The following is a 13,555-nucleotide window of genomic DNA, read 5'->3' as shown; positions in this document are numbered from 1 at the left end:
AGCAACAAATGCCTCATAATGAACAAGAATCAGTATACAGAAGCAGTTGATATTTGCTACACGGTGAACACTTCAATAGCATCTCTTGACTGGCTTTTGGAACTAGGTATGGATTAGCAAAAGGGATTCAATGGATTGCATAGGATGGAAAGTTCAGAGAGCCCAAGATTCTATCATCAAGGTTACAGGAGCAGCACTGGTTGGGAACACCTTATGAAGCAATACCAGAAATGAGAGGATATGGACATTTTAAAATGCAGAACACAAAGCAGTTGTTTAGGCAAGACTGTTACTAAAGAGCTAGCTCAGACTCGATCTCCAGCAGTATTAAATGTTCAGTTCAAAACACCCACCACTTAAAACAGCCACATTAAGTTTCCGCATTACACAAGCTTTTGAAAGATGCATTGTCTCCAGTCTTAGTGCTGTGTTGCATTATGCGGTGTGTGTGTGTGTGTGTGTGTGTGTGTGTGTGTGTGTGTGTGTGTGTGTGTGTGTTGTGCAGACAGTTCAATTGCGCATACTTCAAACATGGCATCAGAGCATTGAGTACACCGGTGCGTCGTTGTGTTTGTGCATTGTTTTACTTTGCAAACATGCTCTTATGTGCATTATCTTCCCAAGTTGGGACTCACTGGATTATGTGCATTATCAGTAACTGAAAATTGGGGTCATTGTTGGTATTTGTATGTAGAAAATATAGCTGTTTCAGTCAGTCAGTCTGTAATGAAACAGTTCACCGGAATAAAATTTGCTGTGAAATGTTGTGATATTATCACAAGTGGGAGGGGGGTCAGTGTTGTACAAACTTGTTCAGTATTTCAGATATACTATCTAACTTGTCAACAGGGATGCACAGAGTTTAAAAAGACTTCTCATTAAAGTGGAGAAATGTGATAAAGGCAGCGGATTCTCCAAGTTCATCGCAACCATTTGATTTTGTGCGATTTGCTTATGAACAGCATTGATTCCCCTAAAAGAAGTAGGGGCTGATGAGTCATCTGTTTTTTCAGGATGTTCTAAGCTAGGCCTGGCCAACATTTGCACTCACTCTCTGTGAGCTTCCTCCACAGTGCATTTTTGCGAGCAGGTGTGTGAGGTGGCTATACACAAAGTGCTGCATGTGTGGGGATAATTAGGAAGTCATGTTTGCAACCACTTCCAAGAGGTGGTAACTGCAGCATGTGTTGATAAACAGAATATTTTGATATTGGAATATGTAATACATCTGGTCGTATGGCTCGTGATACAGTCACACATGGAGTTAGATCTATTAAAATCTGTGAAACATGAATGTTTGTGTGGCTTTATAAATTTCATAACACAAGGGGAAAAACATTTGCAGCGTACCAAATAAAATAACTTAGCGGCTTGTCTGTGCAGTCAAGGATATTGTTCTTGGGCCAGTATTTACAGAAGTTTTGTAATAACTTCCTGAGTTGAACAAGCAGGCTGTTGTGCTGTGTATGTCTATCACCTCAAGTCTTAAGTAATGAGATAAATTAGCAACAGAAAGATAGAATGAATTTTTGCGATGTCTTGGAATGTCTTTGAGAACTCGTGAAGTACAGGAAACATTCAAAGTCATTAACAAGAAGCTATTTCCATAGGACTTTTGTTTGATAGTGTCAATTTGTCTACAATATCTGTTACTGAATGATTCTCCCCTTGCATTTTAATAATGAATTCAAATAATTGGTTACATCAGCAACAAGATTTTGTCACCAATCTATCTTCCAGCGACCCAGTTCTTCCATAATGGCCTCATTCAGTTTGGCCAACATTCACTGTTAGTCAAAAGACAAGTGCATCATACTGTCTTCCTGGCTGAGTTGTAATAATAATCCAATGAGTGTTTTTACCAACTTATAATAGATTCTTAAGTGCTTTGCGTGGCCTTTTAAATTATACGAAAAATAGGTAATTACCATTTGACGTGGAACGATGTGGGACACCATAGTATTCCTAATACACAATGAAAATCTCATTTATCGCAAGCAGTTTTGTAAGCAAACAAGGTGAATACTCCAGTGGTGTCTGGCTAGACCCTGTATTTTCCTCCTCCGGGAAGGAGGGTAGCAAGAGTGCTTGTGGAGTACTGTTTGGCCAGGCCTGTTCTAAGCAGACCTTACAGGTGATGGAGAGGTAGTGACATTCCATTCTGTTCAGCCTCTAGCTGCCGTTTTCACTGTTGCAACAGTTGACTACTGGGGCTGTTGTGGAAAAATTGAGATGGGGAGACATCTACTGATGCTAATTTTCTAAGTCATGCCATCTTAATCAGTGCCTGCACCTAAATCTGATAAGTCACTTTCTGGTAAAATAATTTGAATGCTCCAGAATAAGTATAATTAAAGTTTGAAAATGCTATTTGCCAGCAAAAAACAACTAAAAAGTTATGCAGCATCTGCCAGTTATTATTATTATTATTATTATTATTATTATTATTATTATTATTATTCTAAAAATGAGGTAAACAAGTATATTTCATAAAATTATGAAAAATGAATTAAATTGCAGTGTACTATTGCCTGCAGTAGAATAAACGCGAAAAAAAGCATAGAACGATGGAAAGATGCTAGAAACTGAATTCATCTTTTGTGGAAATGTCATATTACACCTTTCAATGTTTGAAGTTGATTAGGAATATTTTGTGATGTACCAAAAGTAGTTTGTTTTGCGACCTGAATAAGTTATCTATTATTATGATTTACATATTTTTATGAAGAATTCACATTGAACAAAATGTCTCAATATCTGCAGTTTCTAATGCATTGGTATTCTCCACGGAAAGACTTAATGGGAGACCATACTGTCCCAGTTGGGTTGTATCATAACAATTGACTGCTGTATATTTACATTGTATATTTTTCTTCCTGTTTTTATTTTGTTTGAAATTAAATGATTGTGGTTTGTGTTTATGCATGAACATAATTGTTATAGTGTCTTTCAGTAAAAAATCTGTGACCTACAAATGTAGAAGGGAAACTAAATTTTCAGACATACCGTGAACATTTAGATGGCCAGAAACACAAGAAGAAAGAATCTGCACTTACAGCTGGTTCAGCCCCAGTAGCTCGAGGAGGCAATGCACTCCGTTGTGAGCTTTGTGATGTCACATGCACTGGTTTTGATGCATATGCTGCCCATATACGAGGTGCCAAACATCAAAAGGTAATGTCTATCATGTTTATTCACTTTTTTACCAAAAAGAGGAAAATGTCGTACATACTATTGAATAGTTGTCACTGACTTCCTTCTGAGTTGGTCTGATAAGTATGTCAGTAAGCTGTGTAATCATTTTCATGTACTGTAAGTAATTTGGGTTATTTTGTTCAATTATGTTGCAGGTTGTAAAATTGCACACGAAACTTGGCAAACCCATTCCATCAACTGATCCTGTAGTAGTAGGTGGTACAACTACTAAAACTACAGCAAGTTCTGCCATCACAACATCTACTACGTCAACAAAAGCTACTCCTGGTACTACTACTACTGCAAAAGTAACTGTGGCAAATGCAGCTGCCAAGAAACCAACCACAGCTGCACCTAAGATCAATTTTGCTTCAGGTATGTGCAAAAATATTAACTTTAAAATAGGGTTAAAATAGCAGGTGTAATTGAAAGTATTGTGAATTTTGGTTTGAAAATAGAAAAGTCTGTTAGAGTAATTGAATTTTTCAGTGTATATCAAGGAACTAATTGCATTTTATATTTGTTTGTTCCGTTTTCTGTTATGATTAGAACTTTTTAATAAGGCTGCAGTGATGACATACCTAGCTCGCTTTGACTGAAGGATGAAGAATATTAAATGTTCCCTATTTCTTTTCTGAGCAGTCCTTGTTTTGAGAACCAGATATTAATATCATAATGTCACTTGCTTTTTTAATATCAGTGTCATTTTTTTAGTATTCTGATGTCACTTTACATATGAATTGTGTTTATACAGGCACATCGGCTAACACAGAAATAAAATGTGATACTAAAGAAGAAACTACAGTATCTGAAGATGTAGCACTGAATGATAAAGATGTGCAACCTGTTGGTCAGGACTATATAGAAGAGATAAAAAATGATGAAGGTAATATTTTAAATTTACATCAGAACACTGTTGTTTTCCTGTTTGGTAAAATCACGGTCCTCTTATCAGCTTTGCAGTTCATTTATACTGTGTAGTAGTGGGCATAGAGTTGAAATTTAACAGATTTGCCATTTATTATTAAACTTGTGAATTACTTGGAAAAAGTTTCACTGGTAGGCTGTGTGACCTAGTCCTCTCCCATCCAAAATGCTATGAAAATATAATATGGCTGGAATGATGATATACCTAGCTCGCTTTGACAGATGGATGAAGAACATTCAGTGTTCCCATTAAATACCTGATCAGTCGTATCATATAAAATTCTCATTATATGCAGCATTAGAAGCCTCTACAGAAGAAGTTGTCTTAATTTTATTTTTCTTTAATTTACAGGAAAAGTTATCAGTTTTAACTGCAAGTTGTGTGAATGCCGTTTTAATGACCCAAACGCAAAAGAAATGCATATGAAAGGTAGACGTCATCGTCTTCAGTATAAGAAGAAAGTAAACCCTGAACTAGTTGTGGATGTAAAACCATCCCTACGCCAGCGTAAATTACAAGAAGAGAAACTGCGCCGTCAACAGTTGCGTGCTGAATATTGGCGAAGACGGGATGAGGAAAGGTAAGACACATGTGGATTGGTATCTGTTTATGGTTTTGCAAGTAGTCATTATTATAATATTGGGTAGTGTGCTTATTTGGGGGGGGGGGGTAGTATATGTGGGGATGAGCAAATAATATACAGTCGGCATGGGGTCATTCCTTTTCTTATGTAGTGATTCATAGGATTAAGCCTTAATAGCCTTGTAAAAAATACTTAAGATTCTATTCATTCAATGTCATTCAAAGTTAACAAAATTCAAAGATGTGACTGCAATGATGATATACCTAGCTCGCTTTGACAGATGGGTGAAGAACATTTTGTTCCCATTTTATAACTGATCAGTCATATCATAACAATCTCTTATTTTTAAGTATTTGTTCTGTAGTAAGACATAAGCATTGTAACGTTTTATAATATATTTGCAATTTCATTTCTGCAATAATAAATAGGAATATACCATACAGGATGATGGAGGAAGAAGAACGTATGTATTGGGAGGAACGTCGCCGATATGAAGAGGAGGTGGAATATTTTGAATGGTACAGGCGATATGGTCGTGATCCTCGTGCTCTTCCTCCACCACCACGCCCATTTGGACCTGGTGTACCACCACTAATGGTAATTTATTCGTCTATAGAGAAATACTTTGTTTTATTGGTTGAGGAAACTGAGATAAAATAATTGAATACAAATTTCAAGTGATCTATCAGCATATAGGAGAAAAACTGTTCATAGTAGTAACGAAAAAATTTAGGGAAATATTAGAGCTGAATAGCTACATTAATAAATATTGTAGTTCAATACATCGTCAAAATTACTCAGTCTGACTGGTACTGCAAGAATTTCTAATAAGAAATTACTATATTGGAATGTTTTTAGAGTTGTGGTAAAATACTTAAATTTAATAAATTACCTTGTGTTGTAAGTAATTAATTTTATGTCAACAGTTTTTCCCTCAGCCACCAGTGCGGCGGCCAGACTCTAGTGACGATCGCCATGTGATAGCTCGCCATGCTGAAATCTATCCTAAAGAAGATGAACTGCAAGCTGTCCAAAGGATTGTCTCTCACACGGAAAAGGCTCTAAAATTTGTATCGGACCAACTTGCAGATCAAGCTATAGCTGCAGCTAAAGCGAAGAATCCTGTTACAGCCTCAGGTATGACCTTAGTTTCCATTTACTATTATTATTGTAAGTTGTTTAGCATATCTTCTATGCTTATGATTATTTCCTTAGTTACATTAACCATAGTGTCAAACACTATTGGGTACACAGAATAAATTTCTTTGTTGTATTGCAATGCTACAAATTAGGTTGCAAAAATATTTAGTGAAATGTTTACCAAACAGGACCCCACTGCTCTCCGCTGTCACTTCCTCTCTATTTTTGACGTGTTCGGGGGCTCTGAAGTGGTTTATACTGACGGCTCAATGACTGATGGTCACGTAGGCTTCACCCTCTGGTAGCGCCCATTCAGGAGTCCATCTATGCCCTGGAACAGTCACGCCATATTTTGGTGTTTGTGTGGACTCCAGGACACGTCGGATCCCTGGCAACGAACTTGCCGACAGGCTGACCAAACAGGCAACGCGGAAACTGCTTCTGAAGATAACTCATCTCTGAAGCTGATGTGCGTTGTCTTACACTGCAAGGTTTTCCAGCTTTTGTAGACTGAAGGGCATAACAGCTCTCACAATCTGCGTGTCGTTAAGGAGACCATGACTGTGTGGAAGTCTTCCATGCAGGCCTCTCGCAGGGAATGAATTGTCCTCTGCCGGCTCTGCATTGGCCATTTATGGCTAACGCATTGTTAACTACTCTGTCGCGAGGACTCACCTCAGTGTCGCTGTTTCTCCCGAATAAGTCGTCAACCTCTCGCTGGACTGCCCACTTTTAGCCTCTCTGCGGCAGAATTTTAACTTTCCCAGCAACCTACCTTTGGTGTTGGACGACAATGCCTCCACAGCTGCTTTAGTCCTGCATTTTATCCTCGAGAGTGGGTTTTATACTTCTATGTAGGTTTTAGCGCCTGTCCTGCGTCCCTGTGTGTCCTCCACCGTAGTGCTTTTTGGATGGGGGTTTTAATTTGTTTCCCTTTTTATTGTCGTTGGCCAGCCACTGTAATTTGCTTTCAAGTTTTACTCTCTTCTGTTTCTATCGTCTCTGTTGTTTTCTTGTCATCTTTCATTCCTTTTAGTGTTCGTTGCCTTCGCAGTCCTTTGTTCTTGCGGCTTTTCCTTTCTTTCCGTTTTGTGTTATACGTTTCATCCGTTTTATTCTCACATTTGTGGCATTGTTTTATTACGAATGCGGGACTGATGACCTCATTGTTTGGTCCCTTCTCCCACCTTTAAACCAACCAATCATCCTTCTGTTTTAATGTTTTGAATGCAAAAACCGCTTCTAATATGTTAAATTCTAATTCGCCGAATCCTGTGATTACAACAATTTACAAAACCAACCAGAGAGATATGTGCATTTGTGCCTGTGTCCATTCAAAGATTAAAAAAGTTCTTGATAGTTTTCATAAAATAATGGTTCTTCGACAACAACATAGTGCACATACCTCCAGATATTTACTTTTCACACTCCTTTTGCTTCCAGCTGCTTCAATTGTGTAATTTTCATCTCCATGTACATTGCAATTAAATATTTTGATATGTAGATGTCGAGCACATTTCTGGTGTCACGTTTTAATACAGCATTTTTGCTTTATATTGAAATAGTGTGAAGGTGGTGCAATAATGGCAAGTCCCAGAGACAGCCTCTGTATTGTCACGCATTGTCAGACATATGAAATGTGCACAGCATTGTGGTCTTGTCTGTTTCATTTATCAAGTGTGTGTGAAGTAAGGGGTGTCAGTTTTATTTTGCAACTGTAATTATTTTCTGACTAAGTAGTCAAGGTGTTAATAAACGGTGAATCTGATTTAGTAATTTTTTATGTTTGTGGTAAAGCCACTTTTCAGTATTAAGACATCACAGGTACTTTCTCAATAGTCCTATTTTGGTATTAGGCAAATTACTTAAACTTATGCTAAGTTGTTAAATTGTGGCTGCAAATATTTTCCTTGTCATTCCAAGTATACAGCATCCAAAGTAGTAGCCTTTTTTGACAGTTGTTTCCATTCTTTTTAATTGTGGTAATTTTTCTGTTTACCATGAAATGCTGTTTCAATTTTATTGAATCTCTTGTCACGTGATTTCCTTTCATTGTCTTCAGTTTGTGAATAATTTGCCTCCCTTCACAGTGTGTTTCCTCATGCAAACTACACCCCACTTTCCTGTCTGTGCCAGTAAAACTGAAAACTTTTAATTGTTAAAATTCTTCCCTTTCATCCCAAAGTGAGAACTATCCAGATAAACAGTGCAAATTTAAGTTTACTAATAAATTCACTCATTTGCAGGAACCACACCTGCAACAAAACAAACTGTTCAGGCAACTGCTACTGCCAAACCAGCAGCTTCACCTGCATCTGTCCCTACTGGTACAAAGCCTACACCAAGTCAACCATCCACACCAATTCAGATAAAGACCGAACCAAATATTAAAGAAGATTCAAAGAAGGAAGATGGCAGAGATGGAAATCTGTGAGTATTGGGGCTAATTTGTAGTAGTGCACTTCTGCATTTTCAAAGGAATGCAGAATTACAGCTATTTTGCATGTGGAATTCAAAGCATGCTCATTGCCAAGGATGTACAATCAAATGGAATGTTGCTTTTTGCTATGAAATGTGCTCTATTGAGTTTTGAAGTTGCTTCCAAATGCTATTGATTGAAATTTTGTCATGGATGTATTTAAGGTTATGTATGATGTTCAGGTGTTTACCATAATTACATTTGTTCTTTCATTCCAGATTCTCATTTCACAGAGATAAAGATGACAGCCAAGTTCCAAGGGTTTTGAAAGGTGTTATGAGAGTAGGTGTACTTGCAAAAGGACTTTTGTTGCATGGTGATACAGCAGTAAATCTAGTTGTCCTTTGTGGGGAAAAGCCAACACGCACTCTTCTAAACAAAGTTGCTGAGTGTCTCCCCAAGCAACTAAAGGTTTGTTGAGATATGTGAAATGTTTGTTTCATATTGTTAGCAACCAGTGTACATTTTTCTCTCATTTTGTGGGCAGTAGTCAAAGAGAAAAACATAATGTTTGGATCTTTGGGTAAACCCATTCCATATATTTAGAACATTGAGCTTTGTTACATCAAATTAAAGGATTGTTAATTAGACATTAGGGAATGTTCTCTGTGGTCTGGAGTAAGTTTACTTCTGTTAGCCTCCTTGGATAGGTAGGAAGACACAATAAATTGGTGTGCTTGTAACAAAATGAGCAGTAGACTTATCATGCCCAGACCCTTGGGGTCACAAGCTCCACTCTTCCTTGTCTTGGCATCTGATAATCTTGGATCCTGGTCCACTTGGACTGCCAAATTGCTTTTGGTTTTAAAAAAATTCACTTGTTATATTTTTTGTTTATTCTTCACACAGTTAACAGTGCTAAAATGTCTGAAATGTCAGCTGACTAATAAGTTGATCCCAAACAGTTGCAGTGGGTTGGTCGTGGCAATTTTGTGGGCGTACCTCAACAAATAATAAGATTTTGTAAGTCTCTATGACAGTGTGTTTGTGTTTTCACAGATCTGTAGACAGCTACTGTTTTCAGCTGCAGCATTTGAAAGCTGGCAACTGTGGTAAAAGCTGTCAGAGATTTTCTTATGCTGTCTAGACTTTCTTGGGCATCCACCATATAATAAGAGAACAACACTTCTAGATAGTTTTCAAAATAATGTTTATTTTTACATCTAGATGTAACATTAGTACTTGCACCATTTTGTATATTTATTTGGATTAGTGCAGCTGATTATATTAGATGGGCTGCAGTAGTTGAAAAAGAAATCATAGAACTGATTACTAGCAAGTAATAACAGTAGTATTAAAGCATGTTCCCAGTTGACTCAAGAATTATTTTGTGAAAGGCATTGTTAATGATTGCACAGTTGTTCCATCTGAATTTGGCAATTTCTAGATCAAGACCACAAAGATAAGAGAGACTAGGGCTCGTACAGAGGCATATAGGCAGTCATTTTTCCCTCGTTCAGTTTGGGAGTGGAACAGGGAGAGAAGATGCTAGTTGTGGTACGAGGTACCCTCCGCCATGCACCATATGCTGGATTGTGGAGTATGTATGTAGTTGTAGAATGCTACTTTCTGCAATTTTTTGCCCAACTGTACTTCCAGTTTATCGTGAAAGTTTGAGGTATCAGTCCTGATCTAAGAGTGCTTCTTGCTGCAAATTTCTTTTATTGTGAATTACCAACCTCAGTTGGTCTAACAGCTCTTGTGTTACTAACTTAATTGCTGTAGCTAATACATCTCAGCATCCTCTGTTACCTGGTTGTGTATTATAATTGTTATCTCATTTTATTACTTGACTCTGTTTAGCTGCTTTCAGTAACCACGTTAACTGTTCCTTGGTGCTGTTCTTTCCTATTAACATTTTTCTTCTAGTATGAGTCATAATTTGTTATCTAGTCTATTATTTTTAATAAGCTTAACATTTCAAAAATGTCTCCATACAATACTGTGCTCCAGATGCTGAAACTGTGAAACTTCTTAAGAGTCTACAGGGTGGTGCACGAAATGGGTTACCATTTTGTTTTTGAATATAAACTTCGTCAATACAATCTGAAAGGAACATATACTACATTGAAGAGCAGTCCATGGAAATTTGTTCTAACTCAGCACATTCTCAATATGTCCATTTCGTTTCCTAACATCCTTCAAATGGACACTGAAGTTAGTGATTACCCTACGGCACAGATCTTCCGTAATTTCACTGCAAGCTTGAAGAATTAGTCTTCTGAACTCCATTAAAATTGTGGACATTTCTGGAAAATTTTTTCCTTTAGGTACCCCCAAAGAAAGTCACATGGATTGCGGTCTGGACTATTGGGGGGCCAATTTTGTCCGTCATTGAAGAGACCTGGAAACCTGAGTGAAATGATCAGCATGTTAAAATGCTCGTGTAAAAACTCCAACAGTGTTTGCAGTATGTGGCCTTGCTCTGTCTTGCATGAACTACTGTGTGTGAAGCTGTGGAGTGAAGCTATTGTGAAGCATGCTCAAATAACACTTGCTGTTAAGTTTCTTCAAAGAAAAAGGGTCCAGTAAGTCTGACTGGAAATTGCTGCCCATGCTGTAATCCTCGGAGCATAATGTTGTCGTTCATGAAGCACTTGTGGGTTTTTAGTGGCCCAAAAGCGTACATTTTGTTTTTGTTAACCACACCATCTAAATGAAAATGCGCCTTGTCTGAAAAAGAGTTTCTTCCTTATCTTCCACCCACTGAGCAAACAGTAGTCTCTGCTGCTTGTGTTCTTCAGTGAGCTTCTGTGCACAGGTCATCTTGTATGGGTTCACATGGGGGTCACTTTAAGAATGTGTTGAACGGAGCAGCTGGATATTCCTAGTTGCACTGCTGCCTTTCTACACGATTTCCCGGTACTTCTCTGTACAGCAACTTGTACCCTTTAAATATTCTCTGGCGAACAAACAGGCTTAGGCCGAGGTCGCTTCGCTTCCAATACTGTACCTTCTTGTACAAATTTATCGTACAACCTGTGGATGGTCTTCTGGCAAGGGACCTATCGCGTGTTAAACTGTTGCCGAAAACGCCTCCGAGTCACAACAAGGCTTTTCGCTTCCATTGTCAGCCATTGCTGCTTACTAGTCTCATAGTGGCAGTATCGTGATTTACACTTCGTTTCGTAAATCATTCGTTTTTCCAAGCTCTGCTGGTGCTGCTATAGAGATCCCAGTGGGATATCTAATGTGTCATAAATTGTGAAAGAAACAATTTGTAACACATTCTGTGCGCCACCTTGTATATCAATATCTGACATAAAGATTTATGTCATTAGTGAAATTGTCATTTGTCTTTGCCAATCTTCTCGTGTCTACTAGTATCTTCCTTGCATTGTCTACCTTATGTCTGTCCAGAAGGGGCTAGGTCATCAGTGTACCATAGCAGTGGCATTTGTGTGTTGCCTAATGTGAAATTACCTGTAGTTGATACTTTATTTTCCCACATATCCATTAGAATTGTTTCATTTGGAAAACTCTTTGTAAATATTTTCTGTATGAAACTTCTGATTCACAGGTGGTGTCCCCAGAGGATACTTATAAGATACAACGGAAAGTTGAAGAAGCTGCCATAGTTGTGATGGGTGTAACAGAACCACACATCACTGTTACTATCACGCTAACTTCCCCTGTTATGCGTGAACAGTTACTGTGTCCTCCAGAAACGAGTGGTGGTAAGACTTCAGTGGAATGTGTAAAGTAACAGCTCACACCAGGGGCCAATTTTGACAACTTAATTAAGAGAGCCATGTCAGGCAGTTGATTGTGGCCCCTGGAGAAATATTTAAAGATAATTTTGTGCTAGCCTGAACAGAACAACTGCCAGTTCAAGGGAGGTGAATTGCAGGCTAGCACCTGCCAGGCCAAGAAAAGGATAAAGCAATGTTTAATCTGTTTTACATTCATGCTGTAATTTTTTAAATATCTTTCATACCAAGAAACTAAATAGTAATAACTTTTAATCAAGATTTTATCATTTTTTCTGATATTTGTTCTTTTCATGAGCCTGTGTGTTAATACTAAGATTTCTAGGTGTCCCATCGACTTAACAGCCACGGAGGAGGGGATCTTAGAAAGTCGAGGCATACTGGAAGGATTTTTGACCATGCATACAAAAAGCATTTTCATAGCCACTAGGTTATGGTCACCAAAGCATTTTTAATTCCTCTTTGACATTTCACATTTTGTTAAGTCAGATATGTTGTAAACATTAGCTCGTGATTAAGCCTGTACATTGTTAGTTTTGCTTGAATTAGTCTGAAAATTCCTTCTTATACTATCTTGTGTTAAACTTTCTTGCATTGATTTTAATGAAAACATTTAACTGTCAATTCTGTATATTAATATAAGTTGTTAAAGATGTTTTATATTGTAATTAAACTGTGTGTAAAATGTGACCTGTACCTGTGACTTGAAACTGTTTTTGGCAGTGTGTGAGCACCAGTACTGCAATGGTCAAACACCCTTTGTAATGTTGTCTGATCGACTTTGTTTCTTCCCCCAACCCCAGACTCGGTGTCTGTGAGTCAGGCCCAGGTGATGAAGGATCCACCAGACGTGCTCGACAAGCAGAAATGTTTGGATGCCCTGGCAGCTTTGAGGCATGCCAAGTGGTTCCAGGTTTGAAGGAATTCTTCCTTTTTAAAGTCAAAAATCTTAAGGAAAATATACTTTTCAGCCTTGTGTCTGTCAAGTAGTTTTGCTGCTGCTTTCTGTAGTGGCAGGATTGCAGTATGGTCTTTTTTGCATGCCAGTTGAATTACTAAATATAAATTTTGTTTAAATTGATATGTGTATGTGTTGCACATTTTGCTTATTGGGTGGGTGGGAACAAAGCAGTTCATGAAATTTGTGGTGGTCTGTAGGAAGAGCGTACTGCACTTCAGCTACTACTCTTTCTCTGCTCTAAAAGCAATTCATTTTTAACGTAACTGTGGGAGATTAACAGTGAAGCAGATTTCGGACTATACTTTGTAGTTTCTAATATTTGGCTAATTTGCATTGTAGAATTTTGCTTTATTAGCAATATTACTTGCACAAGTCTCATCCATATTGTAATCTAGACATAATTTAAAAAATATATTTTTCTTTAAGTGCCAAAGGCCAGTATGTTTAATATTGGGGTCCTTTTGTAATTCCGAACAATGGGAAAAAAATACATGAGGCTGGAAAGTTAGCAAAAGATAGACCACAATAATCATTCGGCTTCACTCTTTGTTCCCAGGGC

At 37.8% G+C, this 13,555-nt stretch overlaps 1 protein-coding gene across 3 annotated transcripts in view; it reads left to right on the top strand.

Annotated features, from left to right (window-relative positions):
* The window catches only part of LOC126281322 (zinc finger RNA-binding protein), a 38,689-nt gene that overhangs the window by 21,859 nt on the left and 3,275 nt on the right, over positions 1-13,555 (top strand). Inside the window, exons 6-15 of one of the 3 annotated variants that reach the window (XM_049980172.1) lie at positions 3,001-3,174; positions 3,351-3,570; positions 3,950-4,081; positions 4,475-4,703; positions 5,150-5,303; positions 5,633-5,843; positions 8,093-8,276; positions 8,544-8,736; positions 11,846-12,002; positions 12,839-12,948. In XM_049980172.1, coding sequence (XP_049836129.1) covers positions 3,001-3,174; positions 3,351-3,570; positions 3,950-4,081; positions 4,475-4,703; positions 5,150-5,303; positions 5,633-5,843; positions 8,093-8,276; positions 8,544-8,736; positions 11,846-12,002; positions 12,839-12,948 — 1,764 coding nt within the window. Of the gene's footprint in view, positions 1-3,000; positions 3,175-3,350; positions 3,571-3,949; positions 4,082-4,474; positions 4,704-5,134; positions 5,304-5,632; positions 5,844-8,092; positions 8,277-8,543; positions 8,737-11,845; positions 12,003-12,838; positions 12,949-13,555 lie in introns of all 3 variants that reach the window. The other 2 variants (XM_049980171.1, XM_049980173.1) reach the window with 2 other exon arrangements.

Source organism: Schistocerca gregaria, chromosome 7, assembly GCF_023897955.1.
Source record: "Schistocerca gregaria isolate iqSchGreg1 chromosome 7, iqSchGreg1.2, whole genome shotgun sequence".
Lineage (NCBI taxonomy): Eukaryota > Metazoa > Arthropoda > Insecta > Orthoptera > Acrididae > Schistocerca > Schistocerca gregaria.
Note: the sequence above shows the minus strand (reverse complement) of the source record. Positions and strands in the feature narration are given on the sequence as shown.